Genomic DNA, 26,464 nt, shown 5'->3' on the forward strand with positions numbered 1-26,464 from the left:
CATCTAAGGCTACACCTATACTAGGAGCTAGAGTTGTGATTCCCCTGCTCATGTACATATATACTCACGCTAGCTCTCATCGAGATCGTATGAGCATAAATAGTGTAGCCACAGTTAAGGCACAGCAGAACCATGCTGAGTACAACCCCTGGTGGGTATGTACTTAGCCACAGTGGCACGGCTGAGCCGTGCCAAGTACATACCCACCAGGGGTTGTACTCAGCATGGTTCTGCTGTGCCTTAACTGTGGCTACACTATTTATGCTCATACGATCTCGATGAGAGCTAGCGTGAGTATATATGTACGTGAGCAGGGGAACCACGTCCCTAGCTCCTAGTATAGCTGCAGCCTAATGCAGCTAGTGAGCTTAAGGAGAAACTACACAGCACTAGCTGCATCATCAGACAAAGCATGTAAATCCTTGAGCATGTTAGGCATTCTGTTCAGGAGAGACTGTAGCATTTTGGAGTGGGCCAGTGAAATAATTTTCTAGGTGGTCCTTCCCTAAAAATTGGTGTTGGTTGAAAGATTTCTCTCTAAACTGTTTTTGATGGAAAATTGGGGTTTTGACAAAATGAAATTTTTTTTTTGGTGAAATGGATCTGCTTTCTGTGGGAAATTTTGACTTTTGGTTGAAAACGGAACACCCTAAAACTGAAGAGATTTTGATTCAGAAAGATCACCACAGTGCCTCAGGGGAGTTGTAGTGCAGATGCCTCATGCCCCCATTCTTCTCTATAGGCCAAGTTTCCAGCCAGACTATGGCCAGGTCTACACTACAGACCTATATCAGTATAACTTCTTCGCTCAGGAGTGTTAAAAATCCACAACCCTGAGTGACGTAGTTATACCGACCTAACTCCCCACCTCGTCTAGACAGCACTATGTCAACAGGAGAGCTTCTCTCGTCAACATAGCTCCTGCCTCTCAGAGAGGTGGATTAACTACGCTCACAGGAGAAGCTCTTCCATCGGCATAGGTGCATCTTCATTTAAGTGCTACAGTGTTATAAGTGTAGACCTGCCCTACATCTCCCACATTGCACTATGGACAAGAACTTCCACAGGGACTCAACAACAAGGGGGATGGTGGTGCATCATGGGAGATGTAATCTTGCGGGGGAACCTGGGTCCTAAAGGAGAATCCATGAGGGTCTGAACTACCACTCCCATGAAGCATGGCGGTGGCATTTCTGAATCAATATCTTTGGGTTTTAGCTAAAAGTTTTCAGTTTCAATTTTTTAATGAAACGTCGACATTTTCAGAGGGGAAAAATAACCATTCTCCAACCAGCTGTACTAAACATAACTAAATCTACTGCGATCACACCACTATGGAAAGGACTGGCCTTAAGATTTTGGAAAAGCTGAATGAGTGGCATCTTTGAAGATATTTAGGCTGCCAGTATCTTTCTTTGCTCCAGGACAACTGCAGCCCAATTGTTTCTCCTTATCCAGATGCCAATATAGAAAAATGTCTCCAAGATACAATTCTCCAAGTAACTGGGGTATAAAATAATCTACAAATATTCATCCATCAAGGGGTTTTGTATGTATTCTGGTCAATTTTAGAGGTGTTTTCCTCCCCTTCTCTTTGAATATACAGTAGCTAGCAGGATAAATCATAAATCTTGAAAATTACCACCCTATGTCTTTTCCCTAAAATGTACAGAGCTATAGAATGTCTGCCAAGGCTGTACAATTATTAAAAGTGGGATGTGTACCTCTATTCATTTCTGCAAAGTATTCTCTTTCTAGTCTCTCTCTCTCTCTGTCCATAAAGGATTTTGTTGTAATCAGTATGAAATATATAAACGAGGCCCTAGATATTCAGTGGCAACTTCCAAAATTCTTAAAATTGAGATTTTTATTGGATTAAATAAAATGAAATTGAATAATACAGTCAGTACAGTAGCCCAGTGTTATTTTGATATTAAATTCAGTTTATTTGATCCTGTTCCCCACATTTTCAGTATAACTCAGATGTCATCTTTACATTTTAGCATTAAACCCATTTAGATGAATAGGGCAGTTCATACTTCTCAGCTATTGTTTCAGGTGATGTGCAAACTCAGGAAGATAACACTGGTCTATTAAATTCAGGGTTTGTCTACACTTCAAACACTGGAGTGGTGCCGTGGGAGAGGTTCTGCTCCTGGCACAGGTAATCTACTTCTCCAAGAGGTGGTAGCTAATTCTCCCACTGATTTGGTGCTGTCTACACTGGGGGTTAGGATGCTATAACTGTAGACCAGGCCTCAGTTATGTTCAGTCATGGGGGCTAGAAATATAGAAAATGAAAGCTGAGGTTCTGGATCCCAATTCTGCGGCCAGGGATGAATTTCTTGACAGTGAAATCATGCACTATGTGAACAAAGTCTATATGCTGCAGAGAACACCCCCTCACTGAAAAGACAACCTACTTGGCATTCTCCGTCTCTAAGTTTTTATTAATCTATGAAGATTTCTGTTTTTATACAAAAATTAACTAGTATTCTGATAATCATTTAAAATTTATAACATCTTGAAGGCGCGCCAGAAGAAGTCCCTATATTAAAGTTAGGAAACGTCACTTGAATTGCTAGAATTTTTCTAAATGGTAGAAGTTCTTAAGGGGTCCCCCATTCTTTATTGTTAGATTTCACTCCAGAAGTACTATCCTACAGCTAATCTTTATTCCAGTGTCTCACCGGATATTATTTTAGAGGTTTATTTAGATTAAGCCTTTTTATTTTGCTACACCTGATTTTTTTTGTCAAATTCCCATTTACGTACTAGAATTTGTTTTGAGCCAGTATTATGTAAAACTAGATTGAAAAATTTAAGGAAAATTTTTGCTTGACTGAGCTTGCAATGAACAGGTAAAAAAATCAAAGCCACAGCAGTATTACTTTGTAAGTCCTGCCATAAAAATCTGAATTACTATATATTTTGAAAACAAAACATCTATTTGGTTGACTGCTTCTCCCATACTAAGAATGCTGCATCTCAGCTTTGGAAGATTTATTTCATGGTCATGTAGCAAAAACCTTAAAGTGGAACAAAAACAGAATATACCATGAGTTGACTTTAATAAACCAATTACTTCCTGTTACATGAATTAGATGCCTGGAACAATGTTAATGGAAAAACCTACCAATAAATAAGACTCACAGAGTATTCAAGTTCCATTTTATGGCCTTCTGCTGAAAAATTCATGTATCATTTGCTTTTTTTCTCTTAGCATCAATGAAACATCAGCTGGAGAATTGTATTGCACATTGCCTCTCATGGCTTGCCATATACTATTGTAATTTATATTTAACATTCTGCTTTTAAAAAAAAAAATGTAAAACAGTTGGTGGGATGTTTATGCAACATACCTTCTACTATGAAAAATATTTGTAAAGTAGTATTAGGATATAAGAAAATAGGAGGGAAAGGGTTATTGTGTATATGCCCCTTCTCCAGGACTGCACACATAATCTCCAGGACTGCACAGGACTGGACTCAATGACCTTTCAAGGTCCCTTCCAGTTCTATGAGATAGGTATATCTCCATATATAATGTACATAGATACATACCTAATATTTGATTCTTTATTATAGTTTCAACCAATTTGCCTGGTACCAAAGTCAGGCTTATGGCCTGTAATTGCCATGATTGCCTCTGGAGCCTTTTAAAAAAATAACTGCTATATTAGCTACCCTCTAGTCATCTGGTAGAGAGGAGGATTTAAGAAATAGATTACATACCAGAGTTAGTAATTCTGCAATTTCATATATGAGTTCCTTCAGAACTCTTGGGTGAATGTCATCTGGTCCTGGTGAAATTACTATTTAATTTATCAATTTGTTCCAAAACCTCCTCTAATGACACCTCAGTCTGGGTCTGCTCCTTAGATTTGTCACCTAAAAAGAGTGGCTTAGGTGTGGGGATCTCCCTCACATCCTCTGCAGTGAAGACCGAAGGACTGACATACTCACAAGAAGGGGTGAGCATAACCTTAGGGGAGAGAGCATAGAAGGCTTTTAATTGTGTTTCCTAAAGATCTGTAAGTTGTGTATGCTTTGAGAGTAAAAGTTACAGTGGTATTAGAAACTCCTGTGCAAAGGCCTGTGCGCCTTATTTTATCTGCCATATGGTCCCCGAGGAGTTACATTATAAACCAGAGCATCCATGGATATGGTGCTCTGGGGGAGTATGCATATGCGACTGAGGAGACTTGGGAGGTCTGAGCCACTGACCCACATCCCAAGGAAAGGGGTTAGACATGGTATCTGCACCTATGAGTATACCAGTGGGCCCAGAGCTAGAAAGAGTGACCAGATGCTGCCTAGGCTCAGATGGCTTGGAAACACATGCGATCCAAAGCCTGGGTCCAATTACAACAGACTGGTGACTGTCCACCAAGGGGACTCAGCCAGGTCTGTAACAGCGAATGTGCTTTACACAAAGAAGCCGAGCTCTTTTTTCCCTTTACTGCTTTGCTCTTCTCTTGAGACTACCTGAATCCGTGTCTAGATTTGCTGCTTCTACCACCCATGGAGCTTCCCTATACAGTTAACCTGCCATTTTTGCCTACAGAGCTTTTAAAGCAAATATCATGTGGATGAGAATAGGCAGAAAATGATAAATCTTCAAACAGATACAATTACAGTATCACAACTGTGGAAAATTCGCTCCACAACATGGCAATTAAAAATATAAATATATCTGCCTGGTGGACGCAGCTGAGCTGGCCTTTCAGGTGAGATACTGGGCAGTGCCTTTTGAGAAGACCCTTGCTCTAGTCTTATCACTAACTGTGCACTACGAACTGGCTTGCCATGTATACTGTACCTCACAAACACTGTGCATAATTATTCAAGGGTCCGATTCTGCTATCCTTGTTCTCATTGACCAGTTCCTTACTCCTTGAGCAGTACCACTGATTTTAACGTGAACAAGGGTAGCAGATTTAGGCTTTAATTTATCAATAGATTCTTATTAATTCATTTTAACCAGATAACACTGGAAAATTGTTGTTAATTAGCCAGATCAGGTTCTGTATCTGAAGCGGATGATTTTTTTAGTTGTGGTGGATGCCACATAGTATATTTTACTATGCATTTCTCAAAAGCCAAAAGAACAAGGATTGAATCCTACCGAACTCCACGTCCCATTTATCCACCAAGTACAAGGCTGCCCATTGCAGTGTGCCGTGGAGTTAGGCTTTTTCGTCCAGTCACAATAGTCCTCTTCTGGGCAGTAGACGTGTCTTTCTTGCAGACCACCACCACATGTTTTCGAACACTAAAATAAAACAGCACACAAGAAAAGAGTAGAGAGAAAGCAATTTTGGGTGGTCAACAAAAATATAAACAAGCTGCAAAGGAAGCAGAGAACACATTTATTTGAGAAATGCACGATCACTGAACAGGTAGCAAGAAACATTTATCTGAAATAATTTATGACATTATCAAGTATAGTTTAGCACATATATCAAGTCTGATGACCCAAAGATGAAGATAACTACTGCAGTAACATATTTATCTAATCTTTTATAATGACCCGGACAGGGAAGGGGCTGTTATTAATCTGGAGTATGAGGCAGAATTTTATTAATAAATTCACTCCTAACATTCATAATGAAAGCAACATAATATTACTCAGATTTAGAGTAGGGACAATGATTCATGTCATAATGTCAGAAAGCAAGTCACGTTTCTGCAGGCTTAATCTGAAATATTAATGTACAAGTTTTGCTCACTGGGACAAATTTATGAGATGCAACCTCTCACTTTCATGAGGCTGCTTGGGGATATTGAAAATCCAGACAGCACATACTAAACATTTAGCTACAAAAATAGCAATAAACAAGCATCATACAGAAACATGGACTGAGGATATTTTTAAAACTTTCTTTCCAAACCTGTTTTTAAAAGTGATCATGGTTGTGGTTGGGGCATCTTGAAATGCACCAAAGGCTTGATACATGGCTGGGAATATAAGCGGCCAAAAATACTTTGGATAAAATATTGTTCTTGAGCTTTCATGAAACTTCCTCTATCTGATGGTCTGCTTTCTGTAAACGGAGCTGCTCTCTCCCTTTAGGATAAGCAGAATATCAGAGTTGAGGACCAACTTGCAGGTCTGATATCAGAATTTTATCCTTAAATCACAATTTGGAGTGGTGTGTCACAATATCTCCAGCGTGAAAAGAGCAGCCATGGACAAACAAGAGGGTTTAGTAGATTTATTAGATAGGCTAATGTTGAAATTTTTTTGCCAACCCCTTCCTCCTCCAAAACAAAACAAAACAAAACAAAACACACAACTTTGGTGGTATAAATAAAATATAACCTGTATTCAAACCACACATTGGATTTGGTTTTGCAAAACTAAATCCAGCAAATGAGATTTTTACAAAACTAAAACGAAACCTCTGCAGCCCCTCTCTTATTTTAGGCTTGGATTTTCAACAGATCCTATGGCAGTTAGATACTCAATTTCAATTCCACAATAACACATGCACAATTTCTTTATTAATACAAGGCACCCCAAAGGTGTTAACCCTAATTCAATAAGATCTAATTTAATTCAATAAAGTTTATCTTACTTCCATAAGGTTTGTTCAGGATATTGTCAGTCATAGGCACCTCTCAGACTGGGGTAGAGACATGGCAGCTGTGACCTGGCTGATGCTGCTCATGCCTGTTGCCATAGCGGCAGATTCCCCATATGTAGACTGTTGCTTCTGGAGCAGGGCCACAAGCACAGACTGGTGGGATCACATTGTCATGTGGGCCTAGGATGATCAGCAGTGGGTCCAGAACTTTTGCAGGAAGAAGCAGACATTCCTGGAGCTTTATGAGCCACTTGCCCCAGCCCTCCAGTATCAGGACCCACACATGAGGGAGGCTCAGGGCTGGCGCAACCCATTAGGCGACCTAGGCGGTTGCCTAGGGCGCTGCGATTTGGGGGCGGCGACCTCGGCGGTATTTCCGTGGCGGGACCTTCCGCCACCTCTGTGGGGGGGCGGCATTTCGGGGCAGCGGAAAAGCTGGCAGCGCTCCTGGGGAGGCTATGCCAGTCTGGAGGCAGGTTGCTATAGCCATCTGGAAACTGGCTATCCCATTGTGCTACAAGTCCATGGCTAACCAGTTTGGTGTTGGAAAGTCAACTCTGGGAGTTGTGGTGGTGGAGGTTTCTGAGGCAATCAGGACTATGGTTTACCCAAAGGTGGTGGGTATAAATACAGTTCCTGAAATAACTACCAGATTTAAGAGAATGGGCTTCCCAAATTGTGCTGGGGCTTTTCATGGGACAAATATACCCATATTTTGTCCTCTGCCAGGAGCACATGAGTGCATAAACCGCAAAGGGTTCTACTCCATCATTATGCAGGCCCTGGTTGACCACTGCGGTTGGCTCATGGGTATACAACAGCAGGGCCGGATTTAGGCCAATTCCCCCGAATAGGGCCCCGTGCCTAAGAGGGCCCCGCGCCTTAGGCGCCTTTTTAATTTTAAATTTTTTTTTACTCACCCGGCGGCGGTCCGCTCCGGGTCTTCGGCGGCACTTCGGCGGCGGGGGGTCCGCTCCGGGTCTTCGGCGGCATTTCGGCGGCGGGGGGGTCCTTCAGTGCCGCGGAAGACCCGGAGCTGAGTGAAGGACCCCCCGTCGCCGAAGTGCCACCAAAGACTCGGACCGCCGCCGGGTATTCGAATTGGGCCCCGCAGGTCCTAAAGCCGGCCCTGTACACCAGCAAACTGCATGATGCCAGGGTTTTCCAGAGATTGGGATTTTACCTTCATGGACAAGCTGGGGCATTATTCTCTATAAATCACATTTTTATGCAGGAAGTCACTGCACCCACTGCTTCTGGGGTTATAAGCATGCCATTCCCGCTCAAGAGATCGTCATGCACCACTGGGGGCTGTGTGCTTGGCACGGTTCCCAGCTCCTGATCAAATTCCTCACAGAGAGGCAAGTAGACAGGAAGTTCCCTAAGGTGTGGTTCTCATCCTTGGTTTGATAGGCAGTCTTGAGATGCTTGACCCACTCCTGGCATTAATTGGTGGCCTGGTGAATCCCCAATGCTACCAGCCTCTCAGGGTATGTCCATACTGCACACTAAACCTGGGCTCTGACTCAAGTTTGAGCCCAAGCCCCATTTCCAGCCACACAAAGATCAGTCTGATTCATGTGAGCAAGCACTCTGGAGCCAAGTTCTAGGTCCCTGCTGGGGGGTGGGTCAAGCCCTGTCATTTTGCAGTGTGGATACAGCTCAAACCACAGACCCGAGTCAGACGGTCTGTGTAATGCAGTATGGCTGTGAGACCCGAGTGCAGCAATGGTGAACCCATGTTTACAATGCAGTGTGGACACTCAAGCACATGCTTGGAAACTGAGTCCACAAGCCCAGGTCCACAGAGGCTAATTGTGCAATGTAGACATACCCTTGCAGATTCTTGCATAAATATGCTCATTTCTTGTGCACTTTCGCAAATCACAGGTCTTGCTCTCCTCACACCACAGATTTACCAGAATCCCGCTGTGTTCCTATGGCAAGCTAGCAGCATGCTGGATGTGGGGCTTCTTAGTGATGACCATCGCTAACACAAGATAGAGTTAATTGTGTTTCCAGTTGAGCAGTCCATGTGGAAAGGAAAGGTTAAATGCCAAATAGCTGTATTAGACCCAGGAGGTTGCTTCCTGTTCCTGGGAACAGAATAGGAAGTTTGGGTATAGAAGCGGTAGGTCACAGAAGTCTAGGGAATTATGGGATAACATTGGCAGACTCTCCAAACATGAGCTTGGCAACCTGGACTTCCACTACATCCAGGCTGCAAAATGAATGGGTTTGGAGCAGCGCCAGAGCTGGACACGGGCTCAGACCCATACTCCTGGATGTGTCTACAGGCCTGCATCCTGAGAGGTTTCTGATGTGAGTCAAAAGGCCTTGTATGTGGATGGTAGGGGGGCTTGTGCTTAAACCTGAATCTGAGCCAGGGTTTACTATTCAGTGTAGACATACCCTTACAGGATCTGGGTATATATTGTATGCCTTACAGGATCTGGGTATATATTGTATGCCGATCTATGAGTATCTCAGATGTGGTTTACATTTATATTAAGTGATCTGAGATCGTAAGCAGAAGCTGCAGATCCTGTGATTAGGTAATAGCTGCATCTCTTCCTTTGAAAGTAAATTGACATAATAGCATGAGCCTTAATAGTCACTTTAGTAATTGACAGTTATTGCTTCACTCTAATTGCTTGTTTTATAGGCCAATACCTCATTCCAAGGCTCCAAACGCCATTCCAAGCAGGGCTCTGTATTACAGCTAATGCTCAGTTGTGGTTTATGTTCTAATAATTGGCAGTGAAAAGGCCGTAGAACTCGCTCATTACGAACATCAGTACAGTGAACATCACGGGTCTTGAAACCACCACCACAGTTTGTAGAGCACTGTACACAGAACAGAAAGAAGCATATCTTTAAACCACAGACCTATGACAGGCTAACATTTCCACATTTCAGGGGATCAATGCAAATGTTTGCCTCGTGAAACATGACTGGAATTTCCTGTTCTTCTTAGGAGCAATGTATTATTAGCATGAAAAACTGTTTCTCATCGCAGGAGATCTGAATGTGCCAAAATTATTTCCCTACCATCACTGGAATGCTTGAAACATCCACCAGTAATACAAATGCCTTGTTAATTAGGAAGCCCTGACAGTTGGTTCCAAAAAGTCTCATAGTAAGAGAGTAATAATACATCATAAAAAAAATCCCCCACAATTAAACATGCAATAGATTCTAAACTGCTTTGTTTGTCAAGTAAGAAATAAGCCAATCACCATTCAGGGTTTGGAGGAAATTCCCACCATCATGTAATGAAAAACAAGGGCATTGTGGGGATGTTACATGTTCCTCTGAAGTGTCTGGTAACATTGGTCAGTGCTGGAGGCAGGATGGACCACTGCTCTGGTACCTTATATTAAACTCCTAGCAACTTGTAGGATCAAGTCCCAAAACAACGAAGCATACGCCTTTAAAAAACAACTGATCTAATCCACCCTTCTTTATACTGCCCTGCAGTGAAATGCAGCAATATTATTGTGATGGGTGCCTTATAAATGTTTCTAATAATAATAATGACAACAATGAGTAATGAGAATAATAACCGCCACTCTTAAAAATCCACACAGCAAACAAATAGCACCCCCCAAAAACATATTTTTATATATGAGAGTGTAGTTTGGTTTGTAGCAATAGATTCCAGGAAAATAACAGGGTGGCTAATATGGCAGGAATTTTTATTACAAAGATTTTTACCTCAAATTAGCCACATAACTAGACTCATAATCCCTAAAACGTCTCTTGCTTACAGTACTTAATCACTAGCCTTGATTTTTAGTTTCCGTCTGTGATATAAACATCATTCACTTGTCGCAGAACCAGTGACATTTATGGAGGGGGAAAAAGGGGGAAATTCACCCCTGCACAGAGGGCTTGAAGGCTCTCATAAGACTGAGGGCATGTCTACACTACAGCCATAAACTGACCTATGTTAGTTGACCTACCCTCCTTCTGTAGGTGGTGCGGGTCCTCACCAGGAGCACTTCCAAGGACTGAAGAGGGACAGCGTGGGAGGCTGAGAGCCCTCTGCACCGCTCCCTGTCTGGAGCCCAGCTGCCTCCCCCCTGGCTCTGGCCTCCTCCCTCCCAGTTGGGAGCCAGAGGCAACTGTGCTCTAGCTGCCCAGCTTTCTTGTCAATTTCACGGCTCCCATGGAGCTGTGAAACTGACAAGACAGCTAACAGCCGATATAAGTAATGAGGTGTCTACACACAGACATAAGCCCTATGTCTCTCGTGGAGGTGGAGTTATTATGTCGCTATAGTAGGGCACTTACATTGGCAGGACAAGGCAGTAGTGTGTACACTGACATAATTAGGTCAATGTAAGCTGCCTTACGTCAACCTACTGTGTAATGTAGACGAGGCGTAATGGTGTATTGTCCTTATGTGGGCTTTCTGCACAGGGTGAATGTCACACACAAATCACTTATCAGTTGAGGTGCTCACTGATATGGTACAATTTTCATATTGCATTAACGATAGGGATTCAACCTTTCTGGAGAACTTCCTGTCCATGGACCTATTCCTGCTCCAATGGCAATGTCACTTCCTGCGAATGGAACCAAGGGAAAGAGTTTGGGATCTAGCTGATTTTTCTTTTGTTTAATTGGTATTATTGCATATTGTGATTCAACACATTGTTAGGGGTTTAGGGAATAGCATGGGAGTGACGGTGGCATTTTTAGATTGACTAGAGACATAAAATAATGAACTTATATACCACCACCAAAACATTTCAGGCCTTCTTCAGATATCTTAAAGCAGCAAAAAGGGATAAATCCCAATCATTTTAATTTGCATATTACCTTTAAGAGTCATATATAATCTGACAAGGGACAATGTGTGTAATGGGAACAGGCTATGACTCTACAGTCTATAAAATACAACGGATAACCATTCTCTCAGCTACATTTTCTTTCAGTGTTTGAAATAAGGCAATGATTTCTCTGAAGTTCAGGCAGCAAGGTTACAAGTATTTTAGGGCCTATTCCTATATCCACTTTAATCAATTCCATTGACTTTGACGGGCATTAGTTCAGGACAATAGTAAAGTTTGTAGCAAAGGGATAGTGAGATTAAAATAGTCGGGAAATGCCACTGCAGACACAAGAAAAATGAGAGAAAGCATGCATACAGCAAGTGGAAGTTTTGCCTCATGAGATCTCTGTGAAATACTTTGTAAAATACAAGAAGTGATCATTGCTATATTTCTACATGCAAGATGTAACAAACATGCCCCCAAGTTCTGCAATTAAGAGAGAACAGAATTTGTAATATATTTTTAGCAAAGATTACCCAGACCACAAACACAAAATGAAGTTAGCTGTAAATAAGCTAGCAAGGAAATTATCAAATGAATGCTGAAAGATCAACTGGGAATCATGTGTGCATTCACTCAGTAAATTATTATTTTAAATAGTGAGCCATTTTAAATCTAAGTATAAAACTGCATGGTTTCTGAAGTTAGTGAATTTACTGCTAACATACATAGTGTTGAATGCTGTTACCTTGCTCCAGGATCCTGTTTTCCAGTTAGCACATGGACGGAGATGACATCTTCTTGCAGGGTCAGGTTTTTTAATGTGCTGACAGTCAGATTCATTCTTACTGTTACATTCCACATGTCTCCAAAAAGCCCCCACACCACAGGTGGTAGAACACTGCACAGTTGAGAGATGAAAGGTAGAAGTCAGTTGCAGATTAATAAATCATTTGATAACTATGAGAGCAGGAAATGAATGACATCAGAAGTTGCATGTGATTTGAAACGTCAGTCATAGTCACTGCAGAGAGCAATTAACAAAAGGTAATGCTCAGAGTTGGGCATGGACTGAAGTACCTGCTGCCCACCCATAAGTAGCATTAACTTTTCGGGCATGGTGAACAGTGCAGTGGTTTTCCAACTTTTTCATATTGCTTAACACAAAGATCCTCTTGTGGATGACTTTTTCATAGTCCTGATTCCATAACAATTGGCCTGTCTTGCAAAAGGTCAGGATATTCAGGAGGCAGATTTCAAGTTACAGAAGCTGCCTCAGTTAACATTAGGTGCAGTTCTTCTGCTTGGCTATGAAAATGAAAAGGAACAATCTTCTGATTTAGAGCATGCACTATTCTTTTCTGGTAAACTTCTTCCACTTAATGAGCCATTCAAATCTGTAAGGGCAGCCCGGCATTTCTTTTGTAATTATTCAGCCCTTCATTGGCCCTCCAACTTCTGTTTTTCTAGGGTCAGATGTCAACATGCCTACACTCCACTCTGTCTATTTCCCCTCTCTATTGCCAATACTGCTGGTGACTGAAGGAGATAATTAAGAATTAGAATTGATTGTCTGATGTTGAAAAATGTGTAACTACCGAATAACCAAACAGGAAGAGGAGGCTGATTATAAAGAAGACAAATTGCAATAGTGGCCAAAAATCTACATCATTTTGCATCTTTGGTGTCGTACGTGGAATGAATTTGATCATCCCAGTCCAGTTTCCAGGGGACATGAGTCCACATCCTCCACCAAAAAGCCAAATTTTGCACCTTGCAGAGAGTTCCAAGACTGAGTTGACAGGAAGACAGAATTACTTGCTCATTGCTAAAAGTGCTCCCTCTACATCAAGGCTGAAGCACAATGGCAGGCCAACATGAGGAAGTTTCCATTGTCTCTGCCGGAACTGTACCTGAGCCGTGCTAAAAACAGTCAGTGAGAGATGTGGGGTCAGCAATTTTTGTTCAGGCGCCTAAATCTTAATGTAGGTGACATACTTCAGGCACCATAGTTTGAAAATGTTGATATCAATTGATGCAAAAAAAAAAAAAAAATCCCCCGCTGAGGCCTGTTTCTGTTTACAAACAGGCCAAACATTATGGCAAAATGATGAAAAGGGGACTCAATAAAAGCACATCGCATTTATGTGGGATCTGGTTGCTTATATTCTCTTATTACATTTGCTTGAACATGGTGATTGCTCCTCAGCCCGGACTGCTTGGATAATTACTATCTTAGAACTCAGCAAGATGACTATGTTGAGATGTATTTGTTGAATAGAACAACTGACCTTAGGAATGGGGAAAGAAATCAGCAGCAACATCAAAATAACATTGAAACGTTTCAGAGGCCATAGAAAATTGTGACTGACACTAGCTTTCTGCATTGCTGCTGTATTTTGTTTACATTTAAGTAGAATATTCAAACATGTTGGTCTGGTAGTACAATAAGCAGAAATTATCCATTAGTACTAAGCAGGCAGTAATGACCAGGAAACTCAAAAACCTGAATGTCCATTCACAGAGGTGTGGCTCCTTATCTATTCTATTCAGCATGTGCAATCCTTGTGAAATGAGCAGTGGCTGTATAGAGTTATTCTATTACATTACAAGTCTCCGTGGTACAACATTTGGTCTCTGTACATTTTTTCTGACAAAGTGTGAAATATGGGCCAAGCATCTTCTAGCCTGAATGCCTTCAATTTGATGTTATTACTTTCTCAAAAGAGTTTTCAAACTCACTGTGAATCGTGACTGGTTTCATACAGTCATTCTAGACAATTTCACCTAAACCACAAAAGGACTGTTGGTAGACTCAAAAAGTGAGCCATCACTTTTTGTAACACTCAGATGACTATTACAGGATATTACACCCCCCTCCCTTTTAAAACTATTTAGAGATAAAATTCTTAGTTTTGGTGAAAGCCCTAATGCAGGTAAAAGACAACACTGACTCCTTTTTTCAGAGTGGTAGCCGTGTTAGTCGGTATCAGCAAAAACAACGAGGGGTCCTTGTGGCACCTTAGAGACTAACAAAGCTTTTGTGGGCTAAAGCCCACTTCATCAGATGCATGGAGTGAAAAATGCAGTAAGCATTATAAATATTACAGCATATGAAAAGATGGGAGTACCCCGTTGCCAACTCTGTCCGCATAGCTATTCAAGGGACACCATCATAGGACCTAATCACATCAGCCGCACCATCAGGGGCTCGTTCACCTGCACATCTACCAATGTGATATATGCCATCATGTGCCAGCAATGCCCCTCTGCCATGTACATTGGCCAAACCGGACAGTCTCTACGCAAAAGAATAAATGGACACAAATCAGACATCAAGAATTGTAACATTCAAAAACCAGTAGGAGAACACTTCAATCTCCCTGGACACTCAATAACAGACTTAAAAGTGGCAATTCTTCAACAAAAAAGTCAAAAACAGACTTCAATGAGAAACTGCAGAACTGGAATTAATTTGCAAACTGGACACCATCAAATTAGGCCTGAATAAAGATTGGGAGTGGATGGGTCACTACAAAAAGTAATTTTCCCTCTGCTGATACCCACACCTTCTCGTCAACTGTTGGAAATGGGCGACATCCACCTTGATTGCATTGGTCTCGTTAGCACTACAAAAGTACTTTTCCCTCTCTTGATATTCACCCCTTCTTGTCAACTGTTGAGAATAGGCCACTTCCACCTTAATTGAATTGGCCTCGTTAGCACTGACCCCCCGCTTGGTAAGGCAACTCCCATCTTTTCATGTGTTGTAATATTTATACTGCTTACTGTATCTTTCACTCCATGCATCTGATGAAGTGGGTTCTAGCCCACAAAAGCTTATGCCCAAATAAATCTGTTAGTCTCTAGGGTGTTAAGACTCCTCGTTGTTTTTACTGGCTCCTTTCTATCTGTAAAGATGAGGGTTAATAAGAGGACAAATGGGTTAATGCCATAATTATGGCTGTCCTGTCACTCTTCCATGTCCAGAGGCAGGGTAATTGAATTTCTTACTCAGGTAGCTGGTCCGACACAACTATCTTCTATGATAAGCTGGCAAAATACAACCTCCCCCTTCAAAAAACCCCTTTTCTACTTCTATCCGGTTCCAAAATATGATCAACTAAAAATACTTCAACAGACAACAAAGAACTCCACATTGTTGTTCTCTGTATAGAAACTGTGGGCCAAGTTCTGTTCCCAGTTAAACCAGTGTAAATATGGACCAGCTCACTGATATTATGAATTTACAATCAGCATAACAAAGCAGGATGTGGCTCAGAATCTGGATGCATCCTCAGTGGTGGATATGATTTCTGATGGTGAAATGCAATAACAACAATATCACAATAATCTACTGTGTCAACAGTTGACTGAAAAATGTGTTTGGGCAATCAGTGAATAAACTGTGCTTCATCCAATAATAGTTAAAATAGCTCTATGAACCTGGTCAGACAACGGGTTGGAAAACATAGAAATATTCAGGAAGAATACCTTTAATTTAATAGCATGGACTAAAATATTATGGCAAATCTACAGATAGATCACTATAAGTGTAAGAGACAGAAATACAAACAAGTCCCTTCAGTGGGGTGGCACTGGTTCATCAGACATTGAAATCTGATCATGTTTCTTCAACATTTCTTGGAAAACACTAATTTACTCATGATCCATCTAAAAGCATATTTCCCTCCTCTCCCCCCGTGCTGAAAAAACAAAACTGTTCTGATATTTCTGGTTCTAATCAAACCAAAATCATACTCATGGGCGGCGTGTGAACCACCCATTGAGGGAGGCTAGCCCCCACCCCACCTTCTGCCGGAGCCCTGAGCCCCCCACCGTGGCCAGAGGAGCCCTGCCTCAGTTACCCTGAGTCCTGGCCTGTCCAGGGCACCGGGCTGCCTGCCCTAGCCCCAGCGTTCCTAAGCCCCAGCCCTGGGGTGCTGCCCGCTTCGGGAAAGAGGATCAGCCTGAGCTGGGGCCACTGGGGAAGCGCGGGAGGCAAGAGGGGACCCCGGGGCAGAGTGTGGGCAGAGCCATGCCTGGCTGTTTGGGGAGGCTTAGCCTCCCCTGGCCAGCAGTACCCGCCGCCCATGGTCATACTAGAAATGTTATATTTTGGTTTGATTTACATCACAATTTTGTAGACCCAAGAGATGTGGATAAATTTCACATAAGCATCCCATTATTAGGTATGTATCCAATTGTCTAACCCAGTGGTGGGCAACCTGCGGCCCATGAGCCGCACACGGCCCGTCAGGGTAATCCGCTGATGGGATGCAGGTTGCCCACCACTGGTCTAACCTAATTGCCAGAGGAATTCTATCTTATTTCAGCCACTCTTGTTTGGTTTTCTCATGGCATGGCTTATATTTTATTCAGATTTATTATGCATATTTCAGATAATTCTGAATTAAACCAAGAATCCATATATACTTGACCATTCTTCAGACTTTAAGGCCAGAAGGGACCACCATCATGATCATCTAGTCCAGGGGCGGGCAAACTTTTTGGCCTGAGGGCCGCATCGGGTTTCGGAAATTGTATGAAGGGCCGGTTAGGGGAGGCTGTGCCCCCCCAAACAACCAGGTGTGGCCTGGCCCCCGCCCCCATCCCCCCCCCCGCTTCTTGTCCCCTGAAGCCCACCGCCCGGACCCCTGCATCATCCAACCCCCCCTTCTCCCTGACTGCCCCCGGAACCCCTGCCCCTGACTGCCCCCTGCAGGCCCATCCAACCCCGCCTCTCCTTCCTGACTGCCCCCCCCCGGGACCCCTGCACCCATTCAACCCCCATGTTCCCCGCCCTCTGACCGCCCTGACCCCTATCCACACCCCTGTCCCCTGACCACCACCCCAAACTCCCCTGCCCTCTATCCAACCCCACCTGCTCCCTGCCCCCTTACCGTGCTGCCTGGAGCACCGGTGGCTGGCGGCGCTACAGCCGCACCGCCAGGCTGGAGTCAGCCACGCCACCGCGCAGCACAGAGCACCAGGTCAGGCCAGGCTCTGCAGCTGCGCTGCCCGGCCACCCAGAGCATTGCGCTGATGGCGCGGCGCGCTGAGGCTGCGGGGAAGGGGGAACAGCGGGGGAGGGGCCGGGGGTTAGCCTCCCAGGGCAGGAGCTCAGGGGCCGGGCAGGAGGGTCCCGCGGGCCAGATGTGACCCGCGGGCCATAGTTTGCCCACGTCTAATCGAGTCTGACCTCCTGCACATCGCAGGCCACAGAGCCTCACCCATGCAGCCTATAATAGACCCCAACCTCTGGCTGAGTTACTGAAGACCTCAAATCTTAATTTAAAGACTTCAAGTTACAGAGAATCTGCCATGTACTCTAGTTCAAACCAGTGAGTGAACCATGCCCCAGGCTGCAAGGGAAGGTGAAAAACCCCCAGGGTCTCTGCCAATCTGATCTGGGGGAAAATTCCTTTCTGACCCCAAATATGGTGATTAGTTAGACCCTGAGCATGTGGGTAGACCTACCAGCCAGACAGCCGGGAAAGAGCCCTCCCCATCTAGTGTCCCGCCTCTAGTTATTGGAGATATTTGCTAATAGCAGTCACCTATGGGCCATATGCCATTGTAGATAACCTCATCATACCATCCTCTCAAAAAACTTATCAAGTCCTCAACAAGTTAGTTTTTTTGCCCCCACTACTCCCCTTGGGAGGCTGTTCCAGACCTTTATTCATCTGATGGTTCAAAACCTTCAACTAATTTCAAGCCTAAAGGTACTGATGGCCAGTTTATAACCATTTGTTCTTATGCCAGCACTAGGCCTTAACTTATATAACTACGCTCCCTCCCTAATGTTTATCCTTCTGATGTATTTATAGAGACCAACCATATCTCTCCTCATCCTTCATTTGGTTAGGCTAAACAAGCCAAGCTCCTTAAGTCTCCTCTCATAAGGTAGGTTGTCCAGTCATTTGATCATCCTAGTAGCCCTTCTCTGCATCTGTTCCAGTTTGAATTCATCTTTCTTAAACATGGGAGACCAGAATTGCACACAGCATCAGACCAATGAGTTAAGTCTCCACACCTTACAAGTTACAAATCACTTACCTCACTCCAGTTCCCCACTATCCAGTACACATCACCATGCAAAATATTGGAGATTCTTGCATAGTCCCATTCTGTGGCATTGGGTAATTTTCCCTCAGAAACTGTACTGTGGTTCTTTGGAGAATCTTCAAGACTTGGAGATTTTGTGCTTTGGGTATAATCTATCTTGTCAGAGGGTTCCATTTCTGTTCCATTTTCAAACTGGGCTCTTGATACGTTATCTAACATTGCTGGCTTTATTGTAACTGGTCCTTTTGTGGTGGCCTTTTCTATGACGGGTGTATCTATTTGCACACTGATACTTTTTAGGTTCACTGTTGTTGAAGGTGACAGTCTTTCTGCTGCTGTGCTACTAGTAGACTGTGTAGAAGATTCATATTGATAAAATGTTGGTGAGATTTTGGGAGTAGTAATGACATGAGACCTGATGTTTGGAGTTTTGCTCCTGGTTTTGATTGCAGGGCTGCTTTTGGCTTTGTAAGAGATGTCAATAGGTTTTTCATTGCCTTCTATGGACCAATCAGTATTGTCAGACTCTTCAGTTAAATAATCATAGCCTGGAGTTACTTCTGGATTTCTGGTTAATGAGGTGGTGCGACTAGCCCCTCCTATCTGAACAAGGCCCCCTTCTGAAGCAAAGTCCGGATCTATGTTAGAGACATTTTGGACATTTCTTATATTTTCAATACTTGAACTATTACTTACAGTACTATCTTGGTGTGACCTGTTTCCATTAAACACAAAGGGATAATTATAATCATTATTTGATCTGGTAGAATTATTTTGTAATGTTCTTTTTTCCATGTTGTCCTTTTTGGAAGAGTGGACAGGACTGGAGGAAGTAGAGCCCAAAGCAGTTGTGCTTTGGGACTCGGGTATTTTTGTCGTTGTCTGGTATCTTTGGCCTAGTTTAGGGATGGGTATTCTGCCTGATGGGCCTCTTTTGGGATTAATTGCTGTCTTCCTGATTATGATCTTTCCTCTGTTTGGTTTCAGTGGGGGTATCAATAGTCGTCTGGTGGAAGGACACTGCTGGAGGCCACATAGAGCCTTAGAATTTGGTCTCTTGAACATATCACACGGTTCATCATTGTTTTTAGCACAACTGATTTTACGAGTCCGTATCCCACCGCCACACGTAACTGTGCACTGCAAAATAAATAGTCAATTTTCAGTCCCTAGCTCTTGATTCTCCTCCACATATTCATACACATCATTACCAAATGTGCATCTATCTATAAAAATCAATGTTCTTAGCAAAATCAACAACAAAATTTTCCCCTAGAAACAAGCATTTTGATTTTTCCTAGGGGGGAGTTCTTCACGGAAGGGAGATTTGTAATACTTTCCCACATACTGTACATAGTGAATGTCACCCAAGGTGGACATAAATGATACAGAGTAAATGATAAAGTTAGCATCTCAAAGTGGGATCATTCCATTGAACTGAGCGTCTTAGAGCACATTATTTTCAAGTCCTGTTTGCACAATCCCCACATGAAGTTTAAGAAATGTCAAAGACTTAAAAGGCCACCACCCAAAACATCCCTGGCCTGCTCAATTTTGGTTGCTCTGAGTCTCCCAGAGCTGCATTTTCATGTAATGCCCTTCAGCCTCCTCCAACTCCAGAAGCTAACCTGTGTTTCAAACTCCCCTACATACTCTTTGCTTCAGTTGCTGTCAGTCAGCATATTTTGTAAAGGTTCTGTCCAGGGGTGAAAGTAACTTAAAGGACTTACCAGTACGCAGGAGTCCTGAGCAGGGCGTGGCCTCAACTGGAAGAGGCGGGACCTTTCAAGATTTAAAGGCCCTGGGGCTCCGGCTGTGACTGGAAGCTCCAGGGTCTTTAAATCACCCCAGAGCTACCAGCTGCAGAGGTGGCTGGGAGCCCCGGGGCTCAGGGGCGAATTAAAGGGCCCTGGACTCTGGCCGCCGCGGAACTCCGGGCCTTTTAAATTACCATGGTAGCCCTACCGCTGCTACCCCGGGGCAGCAGGGCTCGGGCTAGGGCTGGGGTAGCGGCGGCAGGGCTCCGGCAGTGATTTAAAGGGCCCGGGGCTCCGGCCGCTGCGGGGAGCCCCAGGCCCTTTAAAGCGCCACCGGACTCCGGCAGCGGGGCTCGGGCGGCGCTTTAAAGGGCCCGGGTCTCTCCGCAGGGGCCGGAGCTCTGGGACCTTTAAATCCCAGCCCAAGCCCGGCTGCCGGAGCTTTGGCGGTGATTTAAAGGGCCCAGGGCTCCCCGCAGTGGCTGGAGCCCTGGGCCCTTTAAATCACCACTGGAGAAGCCGGTCCAGTCCGGCACGGCGTACCGGCTTTTGCCGGTACGCCATACCGGACCATACCAGCTTACTTTCACCTCTGGTTCTGCCTATGTCCCTACCTTATTCTTAGTTTCCTAGATTCTTCTGCTCCCTTCCGCTCTATGAGGGGAACCAGAAGGGGAAGGAGGAGTGTGAAGAGTTCCCTAAAACCTGCTGAATAGGAAATGGAGCCAAAACTGAATTCTCTCAATTTGCCAATAAATGCCCCACTAGTGTGCTGAGCTAGCCCTCTTGTTCTGTTTTCTGTAGCACGGATTCATGAAGATGGATGCCAAATTAATGGAATTGCATGAATACTTTGTTAATACTTTATAAGGAAGCTTGTGTAGGTTGTAACTTATTTTATCAGTCCAATATGCCAATTGAAGGGCACACTCTATGGCCTAGTACAGAAAGATCTGTGGGAAGGCCATGGGTCCGCCTCCTCTTTGACCCTCCCAATCCCTTGGATTTTCTGTGCCGTTCCATCCAGCAGACTACATGGGGAGCAGTCACTGTGTTTTAATGACTTCAAGGTCTGCAGTTGTGCCTGGTCCTTATGCAAATGGAGAAGAATGCTTCTTCTACCTTCCTCCCACACCCACAGGCACAATATAGTCCTCAGTGGCTGTATCTATGCTGAGATTTTTCTGAAATTTCCCCACATTTCTCTAGCTCTACAGGTACTAGCAATGGTACTAGTGAAGACTGATAGTTGGCACTTTAGCCACTGGTTCATCTAACCCTGCTCAAAGCAGGTCTAGGTGGCATGATGGTAGAAACACTAGTGGCCAGGTTACAGAATCATAGAAATGTAGAACTGGAAGGCACCTTGAAAAGTCATCAAGTCCAGCCCCGTGCGCTAAGGGAAGACCAAGTAAAACTAGACCAACTCTGACAGGTGTTTGTCTAACCTGTCCTTAAAAACCTCCAGTGATGGGGACCTAACAATCTCCCTAGGTAACCTATTCCAGAGCTTAACTACCCTTATAGGTAGAAGATTTTTCCTAATAACTAACCTAAGTATCGCTTGCAGCAGATTAAGCCCATTGCTTCTTATCCTACCTTCAGTGGACATGGAGAACAATTGATCAGTATCCTCTTTATAACAGCCCTTAGCATATTTGAAGACTGTTATCAAGTCCCCCTCAAGTCTTCTCAAGACTAAACATGCCCAGATTTTTTTAACCTTTCCTTATAGTTCAGCTTTTCTAAACTTTTTATCATTTTTGTTGTTCTCCTCTGGACACTCTCCAATTTCTCCACATCTTTCCTAAAGTGTGGCACCCAGAATTGGATGCTATACTCCAGCTGAGGCCTCACCAGTGCAGATGAGAGCAGGACAATTTCTTCCTTCATTTTACATATGACACACCTGTTAATATACTCCGGAATTATATTAGCCTTTTTGGCAACTGCATCACATTGTTGACTCATTCAATTTGTGATCCACTATAACCCCCAGATCTTTTTCAGTAGGACTACCACCTAACCAGTTATTCCTCATTTTGTAGTTGTGCCTTTGATTTTTCCTTCCTACATGACATTCTCATAGGCAAACTAGGGAAAGGTGGCCTAGATGAAATTACTATAAGATGGGTGCAATTCTGGTTGAAAGACTGTACACAAATTTTATAAGCATATTCTTCACTCTATTATCCAAGTCATTAATGAAAATATTGACTAGTACCAGTCCCAGGACTGACCTCGGCAGGACCCGACTAGATACGCCCTTGACAGCAAACTCTTGATAACTAGTAGCATTTTGGAGAATAGGATTAGAATAGATAACTACTCTTTGAGTAGTCTTTCAACCATTTGTACACCCATCTTATAGTCATTTCATCTGAGACCTACCGACTTGAATACATCTAACTTATCTAAATATTATTTTAAAATGTTCTTTCCCTATTTTGGCTTGCATTCCTTCCCCCTTGTTGTTAATATAAATTGTGTTGAGTATCTGGTCAACTTTTACCTTTTTAGTGAAGACTAAAGCAAAATAAACATTAATACCGCAGCCTTTTTGATGCCATCCTTTATTAGTTCTTCCTCACTATGTAGCCATATGGGCCTCTTACTATTCTTCCTAAATTTCCTTCACATGAGGTAGTTTGCAGTTATGCCTTTAATATTGTCTCCTTGAGAAACTGCCTGCTTTCCTGAACAAATTTAATCCTTAGATTTTTCTTTCTGTGGGACATCACCTACCAGTTTTCTGAGTTTGTTATTCTGCTTTTCTGAAATCCATTGTCCTTATTCTCCTGCTCTAACTTCTTCCTTTCCTTAGAATCATAACATCTATTAATTCATGATCATTTTTGACCAAATTGTCTTGCACCTTCAGATTCACAACGAATTCCTCCCTGTTTGTCAGAATCAAACCTAAAATGGCAAGCCCTCTACTTACTTCATTCCCTTTCTTAAACTAAAAGGTTGTCCACAATAAATTCCAATAGTTTAATGGAAATTTTGTGTTTTGTCATATTATTTTTCCAACAGATGTCTGGGTAGTAAAAAGCACCCATTACTCCTTGATCTTGTGTTTTGGATATTTCTGTTATATGTTCTAGAAATGCCTCATCCATCTCTTCTTCCTGATTTGGTGGTCTATAGTAGACCCCAACCATGATGTCACCCCTATTTTCCTCCCTTCTATCTTTTCCCAGAGACTTTCAATTGGTCTGCCTCTCACCTCCTTCCAGACCTCAGAACCTGCATATACATTCTTGATGTATAATGCTACACCTCCCTTTTTTTCCTGCCTGTCCTTCCTGAACAAGCTATACCCCTCTACACCAATAAAGCCATAATTTAGCTTATGTACTACTACTTCCACTTCTTCCTGTTTATTACCGACACTCTTTGCATTTGTATACAGACATCTAAGATGTTGAGTAGATTCCCCCACTCTATACAATCACTATCCCCACTGCTAGCATGTGCTGAGCTGTACCATTACTGGAACTTTGGTGGGAGAATTTCCAAAAATCCTGAGTAAATAAGGCCAGTGAGCTTGATAAATGTCTACATATTTTCTCTGTAGATCACAGCTGCAACAATACATTTAATCTATGGCTCTTTCTTTAAAGAACTTTGAAGATTACATGTGGGACCAGATCCTGAGCTATGCTCGTTTGCTTCTGTTGAGGTTCTGTCCTTTTGAATTAATTTAAATGGCTAGCACAAGATTTTGATTAAGGATGAAGATGACAACTATTGACATTGTATTTGTTGCTTCTGAAGAAACTAACCAGTCTCATTCTAGTTTTCTTACACTTTATTGCCAGTCTGACCCAGACATTTTGGCTGTGATTTTCAAAATTTCAGATTATTTGGATCCTAATTCCTATTAGTTTTAATGGGAATTGGACATTCCAAATTCAATTATTTTAATGGGAAATGGGACTCAATATCCCATAAGTGGCTTTGAAGATCTTGCCCTTAAACTGTGGTTGACACTCAAAAAGATTTTAGAATGACACGGTAGCTGTCCATATTTCTGTGTGCATCTTTGAATGATCTAGTCCTGTATTAAAATTAAAGTGCTCCCATTGATTTTAGTAGGATAAGAAGGTGTTGAACACCTTGCAGGATCAGGGTTGTGGATCTGAAGAGTTCTAAGGAGTGTGAAGTCCTTCTAGAGATGAAAGGCTGTAATAATGTAGATATCAAATGAGTTTAATGGAGTCACACACAGAAGATATGCTCTACTATTTTAAAACAAATTTGATATAGCAATATTTTGATGACCTCATTCTGTAGGTCACTGGCTGCCACTAAAATAACTGTACATTATTTACTGACCACTTCAAGGATGTGCAGACAGTCTGGAGTTCTGACAGACAATTGTAGTCAAGGGAGACATAGCAAGGTCAAATGTTGTTGCAATACAGGAGATACAGTTTACAAAGTAGAATGAGGGCTTTAGAGCTCCGTGTGCCAATATAAAATGCTACAAAATCTCCCAGATCTCTTCCATAGCAGTGCTGATATCTGGACTCCGAAAGGCTTGAATATGCAGGCACTTGGAAGGCTTTTGCTACTTAGCTAATCAATATTTGTTAAACGTGGTAAATATGAAAAGCACTATGTAAATGCTAAAGTTGAAATAGAAAAAAGCCTCCAAGTTAAGAACTGGATTTGGATAGAAAGTTTGGCATGTCTGTATCAAGTATTTGGTCAGGCTCATTTTTGGAGGTATTGTTATTGTTGTTATGGCTGATGTTACCATGTAGCTCTTTTACACATAGTGTATGTCTACACTGCAATTAGACACTTGTGGGGGCCTTGGACTCATGGGACTTGGGCTGTGGGGCTGTTTAATTGCAGTGTAGACATCTGAGCTTGAGATGCAGCCCAGGCTCTGAGACCTTGTGAGGTGGGAGGTCCCACCCAACCTTGGAAGTCTACACAAGAGTTAAAGAGCCCCGCAGCCCAAGCCCGAGTCAGCTAGCCCAGGCCAGCCGTGCATTTTTAATTGCAGTATAGACTTACTCATAGTCTTCAAGTTCTTTTTCCTAACATGTGAGTAAATGTTCAGTCTTGGGAGGGCATGCTGTGGTGTTCGGTTTTTCAATGCAAGATTCTGTGGAGAGGCAGTAGTCTTTGGAGAGAGGGATCTGAGAGAGTAATGGGAGTGTTGGTCTCCGATTGCCTCAAGAATTGTGTCTATAGTTGCTCTCTGGGAATGAGGCATTGGCACTGGGCTGAGATTCTGGGAAGAAGAGAATGCTGTATGCTGTGTGACCATCTCTGTTCCAGGACTGGTGCATGTGTATAAGTAAAGGAAGTTACATATAGAATATACCCAGACTCTGCATCACTGATTTTGCCTTCACTGAGAAGCCAGCCTGCAAGACCCTAGAGATTTCTGCTACTGCTCAGCACAGGGGTGATGCTAGTGTCTGAATGGCAACCTGGTGTCAGAAGAAGGGGCATCATTATCATTGCTTTTATCCATCACTCCTTTATTGTAGAGAAGGGCCTGAAACAAATATCCAGAATGACTCTGGAGATAGCTTTGTATCTTTTTGCAGAACCAACCCCCCCCATCTTACTACTTCCAAACTTGAAATTCAAATTCCAAATCTTTCGCCATTATAAAAATGTTCAGATTTTGAGTTAGGATTTGGCCTATTGTAGATTTCAACTCAGAACTAGTAATTGAACCTGGATATAGACCAGGGCTTTGGTTTAGGTATATAGCTGGTTATATAGGTTCATTATCAATTCTGGAGAGATGGGAGCACTAGTAACTTGTTTCTCTTTCTTACATCTCCCCATGATTCCTTCTGAAGGGACTTTCCACCTTGAAATTTGAAGTCGGGTGGAGACAGAACAGAAGCGTTAGTTCTTTTGACTGCCATGTGTTTACCTCAGTCCAGTTGCTCACTGTCCAGTCAGATGGGCATAGAACATCTCTGTTGCATGAAAGGTGGGTCTTTGGTTTAAGCAGATGCTGGCAGTCTTTAGCAGCCAATGCCTGCTCATCAGATCCCACTGTTTGGATGCAAAGGACAGTTCGTTTCTTCTCTCCTGTTGGGCCACAGGTGGTTGAACACTTCTGCCATTCTCCTGCCCACCACCTGTAATCCAATCAAAGGGAATGCAGAACATCAGAAGGACAAAAACATTAATCCACTGCAGGCACGCTAGATAAAGGTAGCTTTGGGGAGGCTCAGACAATACAGAAGAAGTAACATAATGAAGAATTCTGGGCTTGTATTTA

General features: G+C 43.0%; 1 protein-coding gene across 1 annotated transcript in view; it reads right to left on the bottom strand.

Moving 5' to 3' along the window:
- The window catches only part of ADAMTS12 (ADAM metallopeptidase with thrombospondin type 1 motif 12), a 265,348-nt gene that overhangs the window by 3,072 nt on the left and 235,812 nt on the right, over positions 1-26,464 (bottom strand). Inside the window, exons 18-22 of the mRNA XM_065406566.1 lie at positions 26,111-26,321; positions 18,434-19,582; positions 12,120-12,272; positions 9,264-9,437; positions 5,129-5,275 (exon numbers count right to left, since the gene is read on the bottom strand). Coding sequence (XP_065262638.1) covers positions 5,129-5,275; positions 9,264-9,437; positions 12,120-12,272; positions 18,434-19,582; positions 26,111-26,321 — 1,834 coding nt within the window. The remainder of the gene's footprint in view (positions 1-5,128; positions 5,276-9,263; positions 9,438-12,119; positions 12,273-18,433; positions 19,583-26,110; positions 26,322-26,464) is intronic.

Source organism: Emys orbicularis, chromosome 6 (assembly GCF_028017835.1).
Source record: "Emys orbicularis isolate rEmyOrb1 chromosome 6, rEmyOrb1.hap1, whole genome shotgun sequence".
Taxonomy (NCBI): domain Eukaryota; kingdom Metazoa; phylum Chordata; order Testudines; family Emydidae; genus Emys; species Emys orbicularis.